At 45.2% G+C, this 24682-nt stretch overlaps 1 protein-coding gene across 1 annotated transcript; it reads right to left on the minus strand.

Annotated features, from left to right (window-relative positions):
- Nucleotides 1-475: 475 nt before the first annotated feature.
- Nucleotides 476-2038, minus strand: LOC137421531 (uncharacterized). Its single transcript, XM_068107677.2, has 2 exons — nt 1380-2038; nt 476-989 (listed from the first exon to the last, which is right to left on the minus strand). The coding sequence occupies exons 1-2, from the start codon at nt 1908-1910 to the stop codon at nt 864-866; spliced, it is 657 nt and encodes a 218-aa protein (XP_067963778.1). The 5' UTR covers nt 1911-2038; the 3' UTR covers nt 476-863.
- Between the last annotated feature and the right edge of the window lie 22644 nt (nt 2039-24682).

Below are 24682 nucleotides of genomic sequence, written 5' to 3' on the forward strand. Positions count from 1 at the left end.
AGCAGAGCTTGGGGAGGAGGGGCAGGGTAGCAGAGCTTGGGGAAGAGGAGGAGGCAGGGCAGCAGAGCTTGGGGTCTTGGGGGAGGAGGAGGAGGCAGGGCAGTAGAGCTTGGGGAGGAGGTGGGGGAGGAGCAGGGTAGCATAGCTTGGGGAGGAGGAGGCAGGGCAGCAGAGCTTGGGGAGGAGGAGGAGGAGGAGGAGGAGGGGACAGGGCAGCAGAGCTTGGGGAGGCAGGGCAGCAGAGCTTGGGGAGGAGGGGGGCAGGGCAGCAGCGCTTGGGGAGGAGGGGGAGGCAGGGCAGCAGAGTTGGGGAGGAGGAGGCGAGGCAGCAGGGCTTGGGGAGGAGGAGGAGGGGAGCGAGGCAGCTGCTCCGTACAGTACAAACCGAATGGCGTACCCTCGGCCAATTTTATGAATGCTACACAAACGCTTCCGCTCAATTCATCAAATACGCAAACACGGCGCAAGACAATCGTTTAAAATAAAGGTTTTTATTTCAGAACTCAAATGGCGGGAAGGGAAAGCACCAATCAAAGAATCAACTTAAATAAAAAGTGCAAATATTGTAACCATAAAACACTGTACAGCTAGCAATAAGTTACGAAGCAACAACAGCAACAACAACAACAAAAGTTTGAATTTAAACAATACGGTTGCACACGGGTGGTGGTGAAACGTTCAGTGTCCGTCGCACCTGGACAGAACGTACGGACCGGAACCACCGCCGAGCGCAGGTTGACCTTGGTTATCGGAACACTGCACGGCGCGTCCCGCTGTCCGACCCCCGTCATCGCAGCAACGCGTCGGACGTCCGACGACGGGGCTCCCGATATGAGGTATGCAGGTTATTCGGCGCTGGAGCTCTAGAAGAACTGCAGGTGCCGACCGGCGAATAATGCGAAGGCCGCTCCGACTCCAGCGAGGGTCAGCAAGACCCGGTTCAGGGATGGCGACTCGTCTCGACCGATGGGACTCTGCGCACAGCCGGCCTGGTCGGGGCAAAGCAGAAGGTAAAGGTTAATGCAGGTGTTCCGTGTATGTGTGTATGTATATATATATATATATTTTTTTGCAAATACAAAAGTGAAAAGGGATTGTGAAAGACAAAGTTTGACCCTTTATGGACACCGAATGCAAATGCATGTCAAAAGACCAAGTTGCAACACCCTGCGACTGCCACGGGCGCTTTGCATCACGTCCCTAACACTGTAACAGGAGCTCAGGTATCCGATACGTGTCGAGCTCAGGAAGCAAAGCGAGCGCGGTATTTGCTCCGTGCAAACGTTAAACGCAAAACCGGATGGAAACGCGACCCTTAGGCCGACGCCGCAGGTTGTGGTGACGTGCGACGTGTGACGTGACGTGGTGACGTGACGTACCCATCCTCCGTGATCCAGGATCCAGGAGCGCTTGCTCCTCGCCAGGTATCGAACCACCCCGTCCAGCATGGCCCAGGCGGAGCGAGGCGCACCCCGGGCCGCGAGCCGCCGACCTAACACCTTGGCGAAAGCAACGAGGGTCAACACACGACCCCAGTTGGTCACGTCGTCCTCGAACACCGCGGCCGCCAACCGGTGCGCCGTTCCTTCCGCCCACTCGGCCGTGACGGGGCTGCTCGAGCCGTCGTCGAACCTCTCGGCCAAAGCCTCCAATTGGTCCCCGTACATGGACAGCACGAGGTCGATGTGGGTCCGCAGAGACCTCACCAGGTTGTCGTCCCGGACGGGCTGCGCCGTCGGTCCGGGAGGCCAATCGACTCCGAGGGCGGAAGCGAGCACGTCTCTACTAAGAGTCGTAAATTCGTCCACGTCGCAGTTTCCAACCCGCTGGGGGCTTCCGACGGTGTCCATGATCGCTTCCCCTCGCACGTCCTTGTCCACTCTCAAAAGGGCAGTGCCGGGGCTGCGCATCCTGTTTGGCAACCCGCTTTCTCTGCCTAAACCCGCCGTTGTGCAACGTTCCAATTAGCACCGTTTGTCGCCCGTCTCTTGCTCCCCGCGCAGCTGCTGCCGATAAAACGACAAATACAGCAGAACCCGCAGAATCCCCTCCCTTATCCTTTTCATAAGCAAACCACGCCCATTTCCCCCCATCATCACTTCCGGCCATGACGTACGGTCCACGCGCCACCCACGTCACAGGTCGACTCCTCCCATCATTTACCCACAGACCCATTCATTGATGCTTTTACATTTCTAATTCAGCGAATTGCATTTAGAAGGAAAATCTCACGGGGAGCCACGAAATGAAGAATTCGATGAAGGAAAAGTACAACAAACAAAACGGGATTCCATGTTTAATTATACAGCGCGCGGGGCCGCATGACCACATACGGGACAATGATAATACACTTAATATGTCACGTGGTATTGGTGCAATGCAAGCCAAGATCACTTGCGTTGAATAAACGAACCTGGTACGTACAGTACAGCGGTACAGTACGTACTCACATTTATAGTCACATTATGTACACACAGAACACCACGTGTGCGGTTCCAATGAATCGCCTTTGGGCGCCATCTGTGGCGCGAAATGCCTTTCATTGGGCCATGAATATGGAACGCTTCGCCAGCTGCACGTATTCAGCACCACGACAGCCGACAGGCACCGTTCAGCACCACGACAGGAATAATTCAGCACCACCACAGCCGACAGGCACCGTTCAGCACCACGACAGCCGACAGGCACCGTTCAGCACCACGACAGCCGACAGGCACCGTTCAGCACCACGACAGGAATCATTCAGCAACACGACAGAAACCGTTCAGTACCACATTTGCACCCTACTCAGTCCCTCAAATGGACCCGTTAAGTACCACAACTGTACCCCATTCAGTACATCAAATGGATCTGTTCAGTACCACAACTGTACCCCACTCAGTACCTCAAATGGATCTGTTCAGTAATACAACTGTACCCCACTCAGTACCTCAAATGGATCTGTTCAGTACCACAACTGTACCCCACTCAGTACCTGAAATGAACCTGTTCAGTACCACAACTGTACCCCACTCAGTACCTGAAATGAGCCTGTTCAGTACCACAACTGCACCGCACTCAGTACCTGAAATGAACCTGTTCAGTACCACAACTGTACCGCACTCAGTACCTGAAATGAACCTGTTCAGTACCACAACTGTACCCCCATTCAGTACATCAAATGGACCCATTCAGTACCACAAAATTAACCGTTCCACCACTGCAGTACCACCACTGAGTACCTCCCTCAAATGAACCCATAAAGAGGAGGTGAGTTATCGCCGGCATCCTGAACAAATTACAATTTCCTGCAACTACAGTAAAACATCGGGCCTGGTCAGCAGGTTCGTGAAAGACCTGGTCCAAAAACGTTCACCAGCCCAACCACACAATAATGTGGAAACTATTTGGGTTGTTAAAATAAGTAGCAGTGGTCGTACTAGACTAGTGGTAGTTGTTTTCATATGCAGCCTGTGGCTGTTGGTTGCATCATTTCTCTGGAAGCGCGTTTGTGCCGCTGATGCAGCGCCCCCCTTACCAGTGAATGGTGCTCACTTTGCCGACCTCGGAAGGGATAGACAGGCTGAGTCAACCCCACTGGTGTTAATTCAACGGGCTTCGAACTCAGGATCCTAGGATCCCAAGCCAGCACCCTAACTGCGAAGCCAACACGTGGTGGTGGTGGTGGTGGTGGTGGTGGTGGTGGTGGTGGTGGTGGTGGTGATGATGATGATGATGATGATGATGATGATGATGATGATGATGATGATGATGATGATGATGATGATGATGATGATGATGATGATGATGATGATGGTGGTGGTGGTGGTGGTGGTGGTGGTGATGATGATGATGATGGTGGTGGTGGTGGTGGTGGTGGTGATGATGATGGTGGTGGTGGTGGTGGTGATGATGGTGGTGGTGGTGGTGGTGGTGATGGTGGTGGTGGTGGTGGTGGTGGTGGTGGGGTTTTTTTTGTTGTTGGAAAGACAATAGAGGTTTGCGCTCAGGACTCAGGAAAGTTCAGGCAAACATAAGTTTCCTGTTTAATGTCGCTCAACTTCCTCATCCCTGCAAGTCCATGGTTTGAACTGCAGTAGACAAGGTCGTGCATTTTAAAGAGAAACACTACCAAGACAGATGGAGAGTTAAAAGAACACCACAAACCCAAAATAACACATTTATACAAATAAGAAGTACCTTTTGGGGAAAAACTGCAAAGTGCATCATTTATGCTCCAGGTTTACTTTAGGCAGCCGGTCAAACTCCATTCAAGAACGACATCAGAGTGAGTGAAAAGATATAAAATACAGCACAATATACCAACAAAGCTCCAAAAGTTTGCTGTAATGACCAGCAAGTGTTTGCTGGCAAATATATATTGTTACGTTTGTGAGGGAAGGCATGGAATACCTTAGGAAATTTCAGAATGTCGGTTTTATTTATTTATATATATATATATATATATATTTGTATACAAGATCGAGGCTCATGTAAGAGCTAATATAACATTAATCACAAAAAAACAAACGGACACATAAAACATATCACAAAGGGAGCGGGAGACAGGATGGAGGGAGAGAGGGAAGCACACAAGTACAACAGTAGAGAACAGGGACATCGGGAGATCTGTGGGAGGGAGAAGGCTTGGGGGGAGGAGGCACGGGAAGGGGGGGGGGGGGGGGTATAAAACACATATGGAACGCTTGGCTTCTTCTTCTTCGGTGCTAGGACTTCCAGGAAAGAAGTCAGAATTTCAAAAAAATTGATCTGGGGTGAATTAACGAGGGTAGAAAAGATCAATGTTTTGGATGGGGGAAGATAAGAGATGGTGGTGAACAGCTGTTTTAAAGACCTGGAGGGAGGAGTGGGATTGAAGAGAGTGAGGGAGTTTGTTCCTGAGGCCAGAGTAAAGAGGAATGGAGTGAAGGTGAGCAGGGAGTCTTGATTTTGGCAGTTTCACCAGAAGAGGGTTGCAGGCAGATCTTGTGTGACCTGTAGGAATATTTGGGGGACAGAGCACAGATAGAGCTGGAGGAGCTGGGCCGGATAGGATTCGGTAGAAGACAGAAAGACCACCTACCTGCCTGCGATGAGTGAGTGAAAGGCCCTCAGAATCAGCTTCATCGTGGGAGATTCCAATGATTCTGAAAGCTTTGGTTTCAACAACGTGAAGCCGAGCTAGGTGTGAGGCAGGAGCAACAGCCCAGAGGGGAGAGCAGTATTCCAAGGGTTTTAGACCTTCCAATAATTCCGAGAAGATTCCAAGAGTTGAAAGAGGGGAGAGTTTTAGTCTGGACAGTGTGACGCGAAGAAGAAGAAGCCATCTCAATGTACATAAGCAGGGTAAATGTTCAGGTTAAGAGTGTTTGCTTGTCGCCATAAGGGGCGTGGCTTTTGTGTTCACTAGTTCTCGGGCGTAAGATTAATAAACCCCAGTGGCCCCCTGTGATTCGTCCCCAGTGGCCCCCTGATAGTTGGCCCCCTGTGATGTTTCCCTCATGTTCTTATAAAACTCAACCGGCCAGGCAATGGGCTCCATTAGCCAACCACGCCCCCAGGGCCGACAGAAACAGCATTTGCCGATTGGCAAAGAAACCCCGACGTCATCCGAACATTCCTGAACAGAGATTAGACTCCGCCCCTCGACGACTAGTGACGGGGAGACCATGTCCCAAGCTTCATGATTGGTCGGAGTGATGGATGATGGAATAGCGTTCGGTGATTGCACAGAGTGTGACATCAGCGGTGGAACATTCGAGAGCTGAAGGAAAAAGACGCCGTCTCACCATCCTGGTCACCTCTTCTTCTGGTCCTGGCTGCATGGCGGACAGTCGCTCCTCTCGTGCTTGCTCGTGCAGAGAACTTTCGGAGCATTGTGGAGTTTTTGCAACGTTGTAGGAGCGGGTGTTTTTGGACTGTGGTGTCTTTTGGGGCAGCTGGGGCCGCATTGCATTTGGCAGTGGAAGCAAGGAAGGGCTGGTTGAGTGCCTGCTCCCGCCTGGGCGTTTTCTACCCCACAGTTTTGGCACCATTATCGGCAAGCGCGTCCCGAGCAAGCGGCTACATTGGCAACAACGACCAATGCACTTTGGGCCAGAGCTGAGGGTCAGTCCTATAGTAAGGGAAGTTATTTTTATTTATCTTCCCCCCTTGTTCGTATATGAGTCTGATTGGATACGTATCGTTTAGATAGTATTTCCACCACAACGTTCATTTTTTATTCCTTGCTTCATTTTAATATATTGATTTGTGTTGTATTTTCAATGGTGTCGTGTTTCTGTGTCTGTGAGGATCGGATTGACCCCGTGTCGGCGTCTGAACAGGTAAGGCTTTGGGCTTTCTTGCACACGCAAAATGATAATCCCACCAAGGTTCGAAGTACGCCTCGGAGTAAAGCTTGTTTCGGTCATCCGTCACCTAGGGGTATTAACCCTGGGGACGTGACAATATATATATATATTCCATCATATATATATATATATATATATATATATATATATATATATATATATATATATATATATATATGTAGGGAGCTATTATGCCCCTCCCCCTTTGTTATTATGCTGCTTTACCAATTACCAAGTATAACCAATTATATGTTCTGTTTTCCTTATTACTGAACTCTTTATAATACTTAAGTTCTTTCTTGTGCTTTGAGGATGTGTAATATCCTAATAAGGAGTTCTTTCCTGTGTGCTCTTAGCCTGTGTGGGCACAATCTTTCAGTTCTCCTCAGCTGGCCTTGGCTACAGTTCTTATCTCCTCATGACTTTTCCAATATCCTGAATGTTGACACTTTTATGAGTATTCACCTTCCCTTTGTTCTTTCTCAACCAAAGTTCTATACAGAAAGTTGTAAACAGGTTGCCACAGATGGCTGACCATCTCCTTATCTGAGTTAACCTATGAGTGGCCTTGATGAGCTTCCTCTAACTAACTGAACAACAGGATGGGACTATGGTGGGGGGACCGATGAGCCCATTCTGGGACCAATGAGCCCATTCTATCTCTGTATCTTGTGAGCTAACCCCACCCCTGATATTCCTTATATAAAGCAAGGTTTAATTGATTTAATTCAGAGCATCTTGCTGTACTGTTGGTCATTTCTTGTGAGTTTCAGTGCAACCTTTGCTGTCCTCAAGCTTGAGTAATCGAGTTCTAATAAATATATCCGTTGCTCCTTTTCTCTGAGTCTTTTGAGTCCCAAGTTCTAAGTCTCAATCCGACAACTGGTGGCAGCGGTGTCGATCAGTCTGTGCAGTCCGGGACGCGGTCCCAGGCAAGTGAGTGGTGAGACCAGCTAGCAAATGATCCGGGTCAGGTGAGCTGTGGGTTTTTCTTTTGTTTTTTCCTTTATAGCCTGGGGGTCAGTCCAAATTGTAACCCACTCTCTTGCTCGGATGCCGTTTGTTCCGTTCCCTGCTCGAACCTGATCCACGAACCTAAATTTAAATACGGACCGCTTGGGTCCCGGAGCAACTGACTGTTTATGGACTCGTCAGGGTAACGTTACGTAAGGGGGGTGCCCACGTTGGGCGCCCGAGGTTAAGGGGTAATAGATCTCTGGGTTGTGAGGGTAAGGATAAGGGCGGTGTCCCGATCCGAGGCCTACCCGGGAGACGTCGGAATTATAAGTAAGATTAGAAGTATTATAAGGGCGTAGGACGCCAGGAGAGTACAGTAAGGGTAGGTTAGAAGGCCGTACTTCGCGAGGCGGGCGAACCTCACGGGTACAAGGCTACGGGTCTCTCAGAGTTAGGTAGAAGGCCGTACTTCGCGAGGCGGGCGAACCTCACGGGTACACAAGGCTACGAGCCTTTCAGAGTTAGGTAGAACGCGAGGCGGACGAACCTCACGGGTACAAGGCTACGTCGGTAAACTAAATTTTCCTAGGATGGGGAACTGGATGGGTAATAAGACTGTAAAGGCAGGTGAACCTCTTAGAAATACCCCAGCATTTTTCATGTTTCGGAGGTATGGCTATGATGCTGCGAGACCAGGGAAGTCATGGGTTGCGCTGACTAAGGATCTAGGTGAACCGTGGCCCAAAGGAGGGTCTTTTGCGCTGGAAAAATTGGACGTGTTGTATGGGGCATTAGAAAAGTTAGAACAGGACACGAAACACTTCCCACCTGACTATTGGAAAGTCTTTGGTTGGTGGAAGGAAGAAGCGATGAAGTGACAGGCAAGATCGAAACAGGCCAGCCTGGCCGGTGAGGTATTAAAACTCAAGGGCCTGAGGAAACAGGTGAATAAAATGCAGGATGAAGCGGTTAAGGAAATAGAGAGGCAGGCTAACGAGTGACTGATGCCGCTCGTTGAAAGTCAAGTCCCCGTGGGAGGGTCAGGCAGATACCAAACCCCTACCCTCCCAGCCCTGAGCTCTGTCCCGGGGTTCCAGGCAACACCACCCTCCCTGCCCCACCCTTTTCACCCCGACTCACCCTTTCCACCCCGGTCTAAGAATCCCCTTTCTTTTGAATGATTGAGACATAAGGCGTTGTACACGACCCACTCAGGTCGTTGTGCTGTGAATTTTTGCGACTGTTCACACTGCTGAATGTGCGCAGTGGTTTGAAATGCGAGCTGGCTTGTCAGTCACGTGGTATGGAGAATGTATAGGGAAACGCATGATTTAAAATGCGTTGCCTAGGTTGGCAGGGGAGTGGCTGTTGGAGGTGCATGGTTGGAGTCGATCCGGTGTTCGCGCGACGTCTGAGAGACTCATTGGTATATGAATGAATGAATAAATGTATATATGGATGTCTGTCATTGAAGTATGTATTTGTGTCCATTGTGTGTGCCATGTGTCATTGACGCATGAAAGGGTTTCTTGTATTGATTGGTATTGGCTACTTGTGCGGTATGTATGGATGTGTGAGGTGTATTAGGCATGAATGACGTGGGAAAATAGTAAAGAAAATCTTGCTGAAATTAAACTATTGTGAGTTTTAAAAGGTTGCATAGAAAGCTTAGAAATAGTTAAGGGGGCGTAGAAACACTTACTCGGATATTTTCTCCAACCTGACGGTGTTGGAGAGTAGGTTGGAGGTTTTTGTAAGCTAAAAATGGAATATTTCTCCTGTGGCCTGTGATCCGACTGACAAGGTCCCAATGTATGATGTCATGGAGGAAAGACGTGTCTGCCTGTTTGTCTGATCGTAAGTCTGTGGTGTGATTTCACGGAGGGCCAAGGTTTAATCCAGTAAATGGGAGTTTTATGTTGTGGCAAGTGTGCGAGGGGGCACATCGGAGCACGCGAGTGGGGGTATTTGCGGGAGTGCACACCCGTGGTGAGTGTTACAGGGAAAGACATATGGGAACTTTTTATTTTCAATAAACAGACTAGGTTATTTTCTTGTTTATTTGTTTATTTACGAAAAATAAATAAATAACAGGGGGAGGTAGGTTAATGGTGGTTTGTTGGCGGTAAAATTGGTTGAAAGTCGAGTTGAAACAATTTATATTGGGATATTGGGATTCATAATAGCTATTGGGCAGGTGGGATTGAATTTAACATTGGCTATTGGATAAATATTGAAATCCATGCCGGGAATGTCGATTTTAACGTCCATCCGAAGGATGTAGCACATTGTGAAGCTGCACATGGCTTGACAGGACATGGGAGCCAATGAGCTGTGTAATGAGAAAGATTAAAATTATGTCATGGTGTGAAATGCCGTAGAGGTGTGAAATACACACCTTTGGCCTGGAGGGGAGTTCTTTTGGTAACTTACTTCCATGATTTACGTTCCATTGGAAGGGGAATAGGAAAATATGGGAATAATATGGAACAAATCAACAAGACAAATTGGGGTACAAACTCACCATGGAAGGAGAATGGAGGTTATAGTTTCATTGTTGTGTCTGTCTGGCTGTCTAGCAGGCCATGGAGTTATATTTCTGAAACATGGATTTCGACAGTAAAGACAGGTGTGTACCCTGAGAAAATTGTGGGTTGTGGAGTGGGCACTTTTGATGGGCAATGGGGGACAGATGTTGTGTGCAACAAAGGTAAATAGATTGGATTTTGGCAAGGTTGAGTGAGATATGTGGTTGGATGGGGTGTGAAGGCGAGTTATGGCAGCTCCAGGGAGCACTCCTGGTGTTGGGTCTCATATAATTATGGTTAAAGTACATGTGCAGACAAAGGTGTGCTTCGGTTTGTATTACTGGCAGAGAAAAGACAACAAAGTGGCAAAGGTTACAGTTCCACAGAAGGAGAGCGAACAAGGAAAGTGGCTGGGCTGTTGATAAAACCGCTGGGTTTTATGTTGATTTAAGTTGTTGTGGATTTATGTTCAATTTTAATTTTAATTCCTATAGTCTAGTGCATATGGGACGGGGAAAATGGGAGATGACGTCAGTGTGCTCCGAGTATTGTAGTGATGGGGGAGCGCAATAATATAAGGGGTGACTGCAAAGCGCATGTTTCAGAAGGGAGTAGTTAGATCAAATGACGCTGTGTGTGTGTGTAGAAGAGTATTGTCTATTGAGCAGAGTATTGTGAGTGGGGGTGAGTGCATTGTATTGAATGAAGAAGCCTGGAGTCAGTGTGTGGGCACAGGTGTGCAAACCCAGGTGTATGGAGAATGGTTGTGTGAAATAACTTGTATGGAATGGATGGCTCGCTCGCTGACAGCTACAATCCATGTGGATTGTGACCGACGCTAACATTTCTATGAATGTATAAATGGAAAATAGTTATTTAAATAGATATTGTGTCATGACACAAAGGGTTGAACGTGCGATTCCAGGAATGAGCAAGTATTTTTGATATAAGCTGATGTTTCAAGTGACGATTTGAAATGTTGGAAGCTTAGATCAATCTTAAAGATACAAGCTTTTCATCTGTGAGCCGGAAGTCGACCATTTGTTTAATTTTAGATACTATACCTAATATTTACATGTAAATGCATGACTGGTCTGGATTTGGACTGCTCTGTGAGTTTTTGGGAAAACGGTATGCGCAGCTGGATTAAGTTTGAGTGGTTGTTTCATATACTCTGGGTACATGTGACTTAAAGGATGAATTGGACTTGCTGTGAACAGTGTAGATGCAAGAAGAGATAGACCGGGACACAATGAGCTGCTAGGTGAGCCATTGAGGTGGATTAAATGTTTTGTTGTTGTTTTTGGAAGTTCGTTGTTGCATTGCCAAAGGTTTCTGTGTAGTGTGGTATCTGTTGAAAGTGGATCACCTGTTGTCTTGTGTGGCGTGAGCAGGGATGTATGTAACTGCCTGGGTTCAGGAAAATAACTTCAGTTGCAATTTGGTTTAAATTAAAGGTTAACGTTAGCTGGAAATTGGACAAAGTCAAAAGTTTGACCAAAGTGGAAATTGTCAAAAGTGCTTTAAAAAGCTACGTCCAATTTCATTTTGCCATTTGTAGAAGAAAATTCACTGCATTTAACATGCGTTTCCTTTAAACGGGCTTGGTCGGGCCAGCGTACATTTCAGCCAAAGTCTTATCTGGTTCACTCCCACACCAGGCCCGACTCGTGCTGCGACCTTGGTTGAACTGTCGGTTTAATTTGCACAGGAAATGAAATAAGGGGATTATAATGGGAGAAAGTGAACATTTGTGGATCTGGGGACAAGCTGGTTTGAATGTGTACCTGGGGTTTTCTGTGTGTCTATGTGTCTGTCTGTCTGTCACACTGGACTCTTGGATGGGTTTTCATGAGACGAATTTCAGACAAAACCCTCTTTGTTATTTCAGAATTGATCTGCACCCCACCTCACTGTGAAATGGACAGGTTGTGTGTGTGTCTCAGAGGGTTATGGACAACGTGGAGTGGCTGGTGCGAAGGGAGTGGTTGGGAAAGATGGACCCCCTTCACGAATACCCGTGGATAGTAGTTTAAAATAGGTAGAGGGTACAGGTAAATTGTGGTGGATATGGGCTGTGGTGCGCGTGGTAGAATTGGGAGGGCTACTCCAAAGCATTTTGCTTCCCCGCGCTATTGCGGTGATCAAATGTCGCGGCCATCAAAAGGCGGACACTGACGTTGTTCGGGGCAATGCAAGGGCGGACGAGACGGCAGGAAAGGCCGCCAACCAAAGGATGGACAGGTACGATAGTAAAGTAGATATTGACCGCCTTGGCAATAGTCCTTGGAATCGTGGTTTGTTGTGTACTAATCGAGGCTTTAGTCCTTGCGTGTGTGAGAAAGTTTACCACAGGATGGACACTGAAGACAACACCAGAAAAGGCCATGGTGATGACCGACAAGCTGACCGTGGGTCCAGATGACACTCCGGCCGTCGACGTGACTGCAGATCGCGGATCCTGGAACGACGACCCGAACGAGTCACTGGGCCGCGACAATGAGATCTCCGCTTCCGAAGATTGTTCTTCCATTGTTGATATTACCGATAATGATTTTGATTACACAGTTGCGGACCTCAGAGCATTTCAGGCTGCCAGGAGGCCGATTACTCTGGACCCCAACATGTCGCATGCAGACGTCAACGAGTTCCTAAAGGACTCCTCTCATTTCTTCTCGATGTGTACGGCTATGACTGTTGCTGACCGCCGACGCCGCAAGCCTACGCCACCTGAGAATAATGTTACTGATGATGTTACCGGTGATGATGGGGGCCACATGCAAGGGCCCCCGGCTGATGTTTATGTCTCAATGCAGGCTTTGCCTCTTTATGTATCACGAGCTCATCTTCATGTCTCACAAGCCCACAGTGAGTCAAACGCCACTGACCCAGTCTGGGATTTGGACCCTGCTGCTATCCCAAGCCCGGATGGAGAGGAACTCGATCATGAAGATACTCCGAGTTCCGAATCTGATTGTTTTGGAGATTCGTCCATGGATAACAGCGATGGAAGCAGCATCGCCTCGGACGATCTCGACTTTGACCCAAAGGAAGTTGCTCTCCCTCCTTTGGACCGTTTTGCATTGTTTTATGGCCATAGGTTTGAGCCACCTGATACTGACGATGTTGTGTCTTCCCCAGATCACCAGCATGTAAGGGACCTCATGAACATGAATATCGATTGAGCGCTGACGATTTCCAAGGATTTCTCCTGGGGAAGCCTGGGCGAGCTCCAGTCGGGGAGGAGTCCGGCCGCACCTCTGTGGACCAAGGGTGGGTCAGGAGATCTTCCTGGGTGTGGACCCCGGTGGAACCAGAGGTCTTCGTTGGGGATCTGACACGCTATTCGATCTTCATGTCTCTACGGTCTCACCTCATACACCCATCTACACCCGACTTACATCATACATCCACTAACACCCACTTGCACCCAGACGCCCACGGATCTTCCTGCTGAGTGCGCTGTGCGGTACGGGGTACGAGACATGCTCACTGGGAGGCATCCGTGTGGTATGTTTAGTGAATCTTTTACACTGTCTGTTTTGCCTCACTTGGAGGTTTTTCCTTTATGCCATTTGTTCACCCTGCTTCTACGGCCTTACAGTGCATACTCACATACAGACGCGAATCATCCTACTGGGTACTGTGTGGTGCTTTGCGTGCGGGACATGCTCACCGGCTGCCTTCGCGTGATATGTTGAATGGCTTTTCTGATTTGATTCATTTCTGCTTTGTTTTGAAATAAAGGCCTTTGATTGGCTCATAGATAACTTTGTATCTTAGATCCAAAAGGGCGGTATGTAGGGAGCTATTATGCCCCTCCCCCTTTGTTATTATGCTGCTTTACCAATTACCAAGTATAACCAATTATATGTTCTGTTTTCCTTATTACTGAACTCTTTATAATACTTAAGTTCTTTCTTGTGCTTTGAGGATGTGTAATATCCTAATAAGGAGTTCTTTCCTGTGTGCTCTTAGCCTGTGTGGGCACAATCTTTCAGTTCTCCTCAGCTGGCCTTGGCTACAGTTCTTATCTCCTCATGACTTTTCCAATATCCTGAATGTTGACACTTTTATGAGTATTCACCTTCCCTTTGTTCTTTCTCAACCAAAGTTCTATACAGAAAGTTGTAAACAGGTTGCCACAGATGGCTGACCATCTCCTTATCTGAGTTAACCTATGAGTGGCCTTGATGAGCTTCCTCTAACTAACTGAACAACAGGATGGGACTATGGTGGGGGGACCGATGAGCCCATTCTGGGACCAATGAGCCCATTCTATCTCTGTATCTTGTGAGCTAACCCCACCCCTGATATTCCTTATATAAAGCAAGGTTTAATTGATTTAATTCAGAGCATCTTGCTGTACTGTTGGTCATTTCTTGTGAGTTTCAGTGCAACCTTTGCTGTCCTCAAGCTTGAGTAATCGAGTTCTAATAAATATATCCGTTGCTCCTTTTCTCTGAGTCTTTTGAGTCCCAAGTTCTAAGTCTCAATCCGACATATATATATATATATATATATATATATATATATATATATATATATATATATATATTCCATCATATATATATATATATATATATATTCCATCATATATATATATATATATATATATATATATATATATATATATTCCATCATATATATATATATATATATATATATATATATATATATATATATATATATATATATATATATATATATATATATATTGTTGCGGATCTCCAAACGTCGGCCTCCCCCTTATCAAGGGGGGATTAATCCCCTTGTCTTTTTACTAGCCGACGCGATCCGGGGCTATCACGTTCCTTCCGGTCGGTGTTAAATAGGGTTGCAAGCCGAATTACTCTTATTACCTAAGTACTAACACTGGCCGTGAAGCAAGGAAATAATTCCACCCGAACCACGGCGTTAGTGGACATGCCAAGCGAAGCGAGCCGCGATTCGGGCCATTAACGGGAACTAACCCGATTGGAGCGGTTCTTAATCGTGCCAGGCTTACCCAATGGAGAAATCACTAAGATGGTCGAATTGAGGGGAAAACAGGAAGAACAGAGAATTTATTACACTTTGTACAAGGAAGGAGAAGGAGAAGCAATGTACAATGAAGAGGAAGAGGCAGATACACAGGGCAGCCTTATACAGTCTTACTTATCCCTGGACACGGGCCCGCTCGCACTCAGACTCAGGCTCAGACTCAGACTCACACGGGGTTGTAGATGGTCGGGTTGAGGGTCCACCGATGGCTTCCCCAGCTCGCTCCGGTCCCCGACTCATACCACGAAGCAGCTGGTGGTGGTAGACGGTAGACGGCAGGCGAGATCGTCCCGTGTCAGTGGCGCGGATCGGACAGTTACACTGGGGGGGTCGGTAAGCTGGCGATTATACTGCGTACGTAATAATTGTACCGGCGCCTTTATACGCGCTCCCGGTATCGCTTGGTACAATGCGCCACTTCCACAATGATGTCACCAACGCGCCTTTCCACAAAAGTCCTCACAAAAGTCCTTTGACACTCCTCTCCTCATAACTCAGCTCACGAACTTGACAAGTGCCTCTCCCTTCTCATCACTTGTTCAACAGAGGACCCCGGCTCATAACTTGTCACTGCGAACTCACGAGCGCCTCTCCCATCATAACTCGCGAGCGTCTCTCCCATCTCGTAACTCGTCACAGCGCGCGTATCTCCTCATAACTCAGGTTCAGCACTTTCCTTGGGGATCTGACTCAGCGCATGTCCTCCTCATAACTCGCAAGCGTCTCTCCCGTCTCGTAACTGAGGTGGGGGCCTGGCGCAAAGGGTTTTATTGCCACGCCCAGCGAACTCTCTGGAATCTCTAGCCACACCCCATCAGGCGATGTCGCCTCAGCCCTGATTGGTTGTTGGGGTCTTACCGGCTCCGCCCTTGATGGCTGCCTGATGTGGCCACACCCCCACCCTTGCATTCCGCCCCCCTTTTCGGGCCTTACCTCGTGGCATTTGGCTGGTTTGAGCGAGCAACTGGCAGCTAACGCTGCCGGCCCAACGCGTAACAAACTGCGAGGGGCAATGGGGTGCAGACTGGATAGTGCTCAATGGAGTCGATTGGAGGGAGGCTGCAAAATGAACGGGGCCTACTCTTATTTGTTTGACACAATGCAGATGCAACTATTGGAAATGGCCTTATCTCACAAATACTAAGAAATAACTAATGTTCTAAGGTGACCTATGTGTTGCATGTGGCCTAAATATGGGGTGCAACCTTTAACCTTTAATGATGTTACCTGTGTTACTTTTTCCCGTTACTTGGGGTGGGTACTCTTCCTAGTATGTGTGTATATATATTTACATATATACAGTGCATTTAGAAAGTATTCAGACCCCTTCACTTTTTTCACATTTTGTTAAGTTGCAACCTTGTGCTGAAATCGTTTAAATTCATTTTTTCCCTCATCAATCTACACTCAATACCCCATAATGACAAAGAGAAAACAGGATTTTAGAAAGTTTTGCAAATTTATTAAAAAGAAAAAACTGAAATATCACATTGACATAAGTATTCAGACCCTTAACTCAGTACTTAGTTGAAGCACCTTTGGCAGCGATTAGAGACTCGAGTCTTCTTGGGTATGACGTGACAAGCTTTGCACACCTGGATTTGGGGATTTTCTGCCATTCTTCTCTGCAGATCCTCTCAAGCTCTGTCAGGTTGGATGGGAACCGTCGGTGGACAGCCATTTTCAGGTCTCTCCAGAGATGTCCGATTGGGTTCAAGTCAGGGCTGTGGCTGGGCCACTCAAGGACCTTCACAGAGTTGTCCCTAAGCCACTCCTGCGTTGTCTTGGCTGTATGCTTAGGGTCATTGTCCTGTTGGAAGGTGAACCTTCGGTCCAGTCTGAGGTCCTGAGCGCCCTGTTTCAAGTTTTTATTAAGGATATGTCTGTACTTTGCTCTGTTCATTGTTCCCTCAACCCTGACCAGTCCCCCAGTCCCTGCTGCTGAAAAACACCCCCACAGCATGATGCTGCCACCACCGTGCTTCACCGTTGGGATGGTATTGGGCAGGTGATGAGCGGCACCTGGTTTCCTCCAGACATCTCACTTAGAATTGAGGCCAAACAGTTCAATATTGGTTTCATCAGACGACGGAATCTTGTTTCTCACAGTCCGAGAGTCCTTTAGGTGCTTTTTTGCAAACTCCAAGCGGGCTTTCATGTGTCTTTCACTGAGGAGAGGCTTCCGTCTGGCCACTCTGCCATAAAGCCCAGATCGGTGGAGTGTTGCAGTGATGGTTGTCCTTCTGGAAGTTTCTCCCATCTCCATACAGGATCTCTGGAGCTCAGCCAGAGTGACCATCGGGTTCTTGGTCACTTCTCTTACCAAGGCCCTTCTCCCCCGATTGCTCAGTTTGGCCATGCGGTCAGCTCTAGGAAGAGTCCTGGTTGTTCCAAACTTCTTCCATTTAAGAATTATGGAGGCCACTGTGCTCTTGGGAACTGTGCTCTTGTGCTCTCAGCAGAATTTTTTTTTGTCGGCTTCCCCAGATCTGTGCCTCGACACAATCCTGTCTCTGAGCTCTGTAGGCAGTTCCTTCGACCTCATGGCTTGGTTTTTGCTCTGATATGCATTGTCAGCTGTGAGACCTTATATAGACAGGTGTGTGCCTTTCCAAATCATGTCCAATCAATTGAATTTACCACAGGTGGACTCCCATCAAGGTGTAGAAACATGTCAAAGATGATCAAGAGAAATGGGAGGCACCTGAGCTAAATTTCAAGTGTCATAGCAAAGGGTCTGTATACTTATGTCAATGTGATATTTCAGGTTTTTCTTTTTAATAAATTTGCAAAACTTTCTAAAATCCTGTTTTCTCTTTGTCATTATGGGATATTGAGTGTCGATTAATGAGGGAAAAAACGAATTTAAACGATTTCAGCATAATGCTGCAACATAACAAAATGAGAAAAAAGTGAAGGGGTCTGAATACTTTCTGAATGCACTGCATATATGTATATATATATATATATATATATATATATATATACATATATATATATATATATATATATACATATATACATATATACATACATACATACACACACACACACACACACACACACACACACACACACACACACACACACACACACACACACACACACACACACACACACACGCAGGGTACCCATTACTGACGGGTTCGTAGATATCTCACCTCAAATGAGCATGTTTTTGGAGTGTGAATTAGTAGAAACGGGAATTCAGTGTAAATATTCAGTGGGAAGATATGGCAAAGGGTGGAGCTGCTTACCTTCCTTAACAACCTCATTCCAAGTTCTTTCAGCAAAGATTTCCAATGCATGCTTGTTTTACATCTGAAGTACTGCTTCGGAGCAAGGGTGATATTATGAAAGCTCAGCTGGGAAACGGATTTAGGCACGTTTTGGGCCTAACGCCTGACTGAAGATCACAGAAGTTCTTTCCATGCCAACCGACCACCTCCAGGCACCTATCCCTCTCCACATCGCTTATTCAGCCCCAGACCTTCCCCCTCTCTCGATACTCCCCATAGCCCTGCTTTTGGCAATTTCCATTCGGTATTTCTCACTGCATTTCATTCTGGTTTCCCATTCATTGATCCATATTGTCCAACACTTGTGGAAGAGCTTATCCATACCATTACATGGAGGAGGACAGTGGGAGATATCAATGCACTTTTCATGAATAACAGACATTATGGAAGCGCCTGGTAGGCCATATCACTCAATGTTGAACAATCACTGAAAAAATTCTAAGAGCTGGATTCGGATCCGGATCTTCACCAAAATCGAATCGAATCGTCCTTGTTAGACACCCAACCGGTCCACCAAGTTTCGTCCAAATCCGTTCACAACGTTTTGAGATATCTTGCTATGTATCGTTTTTGGCCCGATCGCCCAATGGTGAAGAATCACTTTAAAAAAATTATAGTAGCCGGATCCGAATCCGGATCTTCACCAAAATCTAATCATTTTGTCCTTGTCACATACACTACCTCTCTGCTAAATTTCGTCCACATCCGTCGACAACGTTTTGAGTGATTTTGTTCACAACCGGACAGACAAACGGACAAACAGACAGACAGGGTTGGAAACATAACCTCCATCCACCTTTGGTGGCGGAGGTAATAACAATGTACTTCTACATCACTAACAAAATACATTTTGGGAAAGCACTGAATATAAACCCGAACAAGTCAGGAGACGACGATGGTTCACGAGAGAGCGGTATTCAATGGCAAAGGACGGACTATAACCGAAACAGGCCCGGACAGGCCAGGCCCGGAAATGTCAAAACGAAGGTCACAGACCTTGAAATGAGATATAAAATAATGTATAATCAGTTATGAGGTTGGTTAGCTACACAATACCGAAAATTCGGTGAAAAATGAAATGAAAATAAAAACTAAAAAAAATCGAGCTCCGTGGGGCTAGACACATGACATTGGCCTAACCAAATACCGAAACCCCTGTCAGATTCACCAAACCCCTCGGAGAAGATATAGCTTGAAATTGATTACACCCTAAAAAGACATCTTTTTCGGGAGTGGCTCCGCCCACAATGGGCGCAATACGCCCACTTTAGGCAGGGCACAACTAGATCATGATATCAACCTCCCACCCAAGTTTCATCAAGATCGGATGATATCATCGGGTAGTTAAGCTGCGGACAGACAGACACACAGACACACACACAGACAGACGCACACACATGACGAATATAGTGGTCACTTGATAACTCGTGAACCAATACAATTTTATGTAGAATATAAAATTGAGTGTACAAGGGCAGCATTGTACAGCATTAGTAGGATTTGTACATTGTATCAGCGCATTAGTATGATTTCTACATTGTGGGGAAGCATTAGTAGGATTTGTACATTGTACAGCAGCACTAGCAGGATTTGTACATTGTAGAGAAGCATTTGTAGGATTTGTACATTGTCGAGCAGCATTAGTAGGATTTGTACATTGTATCACAGCATTAGCAGGATTTGTACATTGTATCAGCGCATTAGTATGATTTGTACATTGTGGGGAAGCATTAAAAGGATTTTTACATTGTAGAGCAGCATTAGCAGGATTTGTACATTGTAGAGCAGCATTAGTAGAATTTGTACATTGTAGAGCAGCATTAGTAGGATTTGTACATTGTAGAGCAGCATTAGTAGAATTTATACATTGTAGAGCAGCATTAGCAGGATTTGTACATTGTAGAGCAGCATTAGTAGGATTTATACATTGTAGAGCAGCATTAGCAGGATTTGTACATTGTAGAGCAGCATTAGCAGGATTTGTACATTGTATCACAGCATTAGCAGGATTTGTATAATGTAGAGCAGCATTAGTAGGATTTGTACATTGTAGAGCAGCATTAGTCGGATTTGTACATTGTAGAGCAGCATTAGCAGGATTTGTACATTGTATCACAGCATTAGCAGGATTTGTACATTGTAGAGCAGCATTAGCAGGATTTGTACATTGTATCACAGCATCAGCAGGATTTGTACATTGTATCACAGCATTAGCAGGATTTATACATTGTAGAGCAGCATGAGCAGGATTTGTACATTGTAGAGCAGCATTAGCAGGATTTGTACATTGTATCACAGCATTAGCAGGATTTGTATATTGTAGAGCAGCATTTGTAGGATTTATACATTGTATCACAGCATTAGCAGGATTTGTACATTGTAGAGCAGCATTAGTAGAATTTGTACATTGTGTCACAGCATTAGCAGGATTTGTATATTGTAGAGCAGCATTAGCAGGATTTGTACATTGTAGAGAAGCATTTGTAGGATTTGTATATTGTAGAGCAGCATTAGCAGGATTTGTATATTGTAGAGCAGCATTAGCAGGATTTGTACATTGTAGAGCAGCATTAGTAGGATTTGTATATTGTAGAGCAGCATTAGCAGGATTTGTATATTGTAGAGCAGCATTAGCAGGATTTGTATATTGTAGAGCAGCATTAGCAGGATTTGTACATTGTAGAGCAGCATTAGTAGGATTTGTATATTGTAGAGCAGCATTAGCAGGATTTGTATATTGCAGAGCAGCATTAGCAGGATTTGTATATTTTAGAGCAGCGTTAGCAGGATTTGTATATTGTAGTGCAGCATTAGCAGGATTTGTTCATTGTAGAGAAGCATTTGTAGGATTTGTACATTGTATCACAGCATTAGCAGGATTTGTATATTGTAGAGTAGAGCAGCATTAGCAGGATTTGTACATTGTAGAGCAGCATTAGTCGGATTTGTATATTGTAGAGCAGCATTAGCAGGATTTGTATATTGTAGAGCAGCATTAGCAGGATTTGTACATTGTAGAGCAGCATTAGTAGGATTTGTATATTGTAGAGCAGCGTTAGCAGGATTTGTATATTGTAGAGCAGCATTAGCAGGATTTGTACATTGTAGAGAAGCATTTGTAGGATTTGTACATTGTATCACAGCATTAGCAGGATTTGTACATTGTAGAGAAGCATTTGTAGGATTTGTACATTGTATCACAGCATTAGCAGGATTTGTATATTGTAGAGCAGCATTAGCAGGATTTGTATATTGTAGAGCAGCATTAGCAGGATTTGTATATTGTAGAGAAGCATTTGTAGGATTTGTACATTGTAGAGCAGCATTAGCAGGATTTGTATATTGTAGAGAAGCATTTGTAGGATTTGTATATTGTAGAGCAGCATTAGCAGGATTTGTATATTGTAGAGCAGCATTAGCAGGATTTGTATATTGTAGAGCAGCATTAGCAGGATTTGTACATTGTAGAGCAGCATTAGCAGGATTTGTATATTGTAGAGCAGCATTAGCAGGATTTGTACATTGTAGAGCAGCATTAGCAGGATTTGTATATTGTAGAGCAGCATTAGCAGGATTTGTACATTGTAGAGCAGCATTAGCAGGATTTGTACATTGTAGAGCAGCATTAGCAGGATTTGTTCATTGTAGAGAAGCATTTGTAGGATTTGTATATTGTAGAGCAGCATTAGCAGGATTTGTATATTGTAGAGCAGCATTAGCAGGATTTGTATATTGTAGAGAAGCATTTGTAGGATTTGTATATTGTAGAGCAGCATTAGCAGGATTTGTATATTGTAGAGCAGCATTAGCAGGATTTGTATATTGTAGAGCAGCATTAGCAGGATTTGTACATTGTAGAGCAGCATTAGCAGGATTTGTATATTGTAGAGCAGCATTAGCAGGATTTGTATATTGTAGAGCAGCATTAGCAGGATTTGTACATTGTAGAGCAGCATTAGCAGGATTTGTACATTGTAGAGCAGCATTAGCAGGATTTGTATATTGTAGAGCAGCATTAGCAGGATTTGTATATTGTAGAGCAGCATTAGCAGGATTTGTACATTGTAGAGCAGCAATAGCAGGATTTGTACATTGTAGAGCAGCATTAGCAGGATTTGTATATTGTAGAGCAGCATTAGCAGGATTTGTACATTGTAGAGCAGCATTAGCAGGATTTGTACATTGTAGAGCAGCATTAGCAGGATTTGTATATTGTAGAGCAGCATTAGCAGGATTTGTATATTGTAGAGCAGCATTAGCAGGATTTGTACATTGTAGAGCAGCATTAGCAGGATTTGTACATTGTAGAGCAGCGTTAGCAGGATTTGTACATTGTAGAGCAGCGTTAGCAGGATTTGTATATTGTAGAGCAGCATTAGCAGGATTTGTACATTGTAGAGAAGCATTTGTAGGATTTGTACATTGTATCACAGCATAAGCAGGATTTGTACATTGTAGAGAAGCATTTGTAGGATTTGTACATTGTATCACAGCATTAGCAGGATTTGTATATTGTAGAGCAGCAATAGCAGGATTTGTACATTGCATCACAGCATTAGCAGGATTTGTACATTGTAGAGAAGCATTTGTAGGATTTGTACATTGTAGAGAAGCATTTGTAGGATTTGTACATTGTACCACAGCATTAGTAGGATTTGTACATTGTAGAGTAGAGCAGCATTAGCGGTACTAAGCCAAATGGATATATGGATACAAGTAGCAGTCAGAGCTCATCCTGGACACCTCCCTAAATCCCACCAGGAAAAGTACATTACTATACGCTATTTCAACAAGGGCGACTTCATTAACACCTAAAATAAAGTGTTTTTGTACAGGTATTATGGCGAAAGACATTTAATTATAACGATCCACCAATGGTGGTGGACATGTATTTTCAGACAGTTTTATGACAGGTTAATCTTCCCCACCACCTACCATTCTTCCCTTACATGAGTGTTGTGTGAAAAGTTCCCTTCTTAACAGAGAATTAGAAATAAATCAATAAAATGACCGAGATTATTCGGTTTCAAGGTTAAAAATATTAAAACTGTCATCAGAAGGAAAATTCACTTAATTTGCAAATTCCTGTACAAGCTACTGCTGGTAGAAAGTGATCCTCTTGGGTATTCCTTCACACCGAGCTACATTACTTGTTATCTCAGAATGTGGTGGCTCTGCGGGTTGCAGCTCAAACAATATAAACAAACTAACTCACCCAGATCTTTAGGTCAGGTGTGTCTTCAGCTAAAAAGGGCAACATATATACATATATAATATATATATATATATTTATAAACAGTGCCTTCAGAAAGTATTCATACACCTTGACTTGTTCACATTTTCTTGTGTTAGAGCCTGAATTTAAAATGCATTAAAATGAGGTTTTTTTTGTCACTGATCTTCACAAAATACCCCATGATGTCAAAGTGGAATTTGTTTTGGGAAATTTTTACAAATAAATTAAAAGTGAAAGACAGAAATATCTAATTTACATAAGTATTCACCCCCTGGCCCAATACTTCGTAGAAGCGCCTTTGGCAGCGATTACAGCTTTGAGTCTTCTTCTAAATCATGTCCAATCAAATGAATTGGCCACAGGTGGACTCCAGTCAAGTTGTAGAGACATCTCAAGGATGATCAAAGGAAATTGGATGCACCTGAGCTCAATTTGGAGTGTCATAGCAAAGGGGTTGAATACTTGTTGACTCGACATTTCAGCTTTTCATTTGTAATTATTTTGTAAAAATTTCTAAAAAGAAAATTCCACTTTCACATTATAGGGTATTATGTGTAGAGCAGTGACAAAAAAAAAATCTCAATTTATTCCATTCTAAATTCAGGCTGTAACACAAGAAAATGTGAAAACGTTAAAGGGTGTGAATACTTTCTGAAGACATACACTGTACATATATATTGTTACGGTGGCCGGAGCGGAATCCTGCCAGCACGGAATGTGTTACGGTCTGGGGTTTGGGTTTACTACGAGGGGGTTAACCTCCATTCCCTCCCGAACTTACCGGACCTGCGGCTACCGCGCACAAATAACTTTGTGCTTAGCAGGTTGCGAATCAGCAACTACAAACGCCGATTGGTCCATCACGCGATAGCTTACCTGTACCATGTGAGGGTCCCAAAAGGAGAACATACCGTACGTACCCTCCGGCGGTTTCCTTTGTTCCTTGATGGAAATTTAGACGGCCAAGCGAAAACCGTTGGTAACCGCCTGGGTAATGCTAATGTCGTTACAGCCGATGTTAACCTGGATACGAATAATGGCGGATCAATGGAGAAGAGGCATTCACAGACAGAGAGAAAAGGAAAACGTTTCAGCGATTTGATTTATTACAGAGATTTACAATGTGATTATTTCAATAGCAAAGAAAAAGGGACAAGAAGCAAAAACTTAGCTTATTCTACGCCTTATGACTATTACTACGGATAAACATCACATGGGCCCAGCACACTTTCATGGGGGAGGGGAGGGGAACGAACAAACAAATGTAAGGAACCTGATAGCACAAAG

This window comes from Myxine glutinosa, chromosome 2 (genome assembly GCF_964187855.1).
Source record: "Myxine glutinosa chromosome 2, kmMyxGlut1.1, whole genome shotgun sequence".
Classification (NCBI taxonomy): Eukaryota; Metazoa; Chordata; class Myxini; order Myxiniformes; family Myxinidae; genus Myxine; species Myxine glutinosa.

Excerpts from the sequence above, each read along its gene's own strand:
- LOC137421531 (XM_068107677.2), bottom strand. The coding sequence starts at position 1,910 with ATGCGCAGCCCCGGCACTGCCCTTTTGAGAGTGGACAAGGACGTGCGA. Across the intron at positions 990-1,379 it reads TCCTGGATCACGGAGGATGG|GCCGGCTGTGCGCAGAGTCC; the intron begins GTACGTCACGTC and ends TGCCCCGACCAG.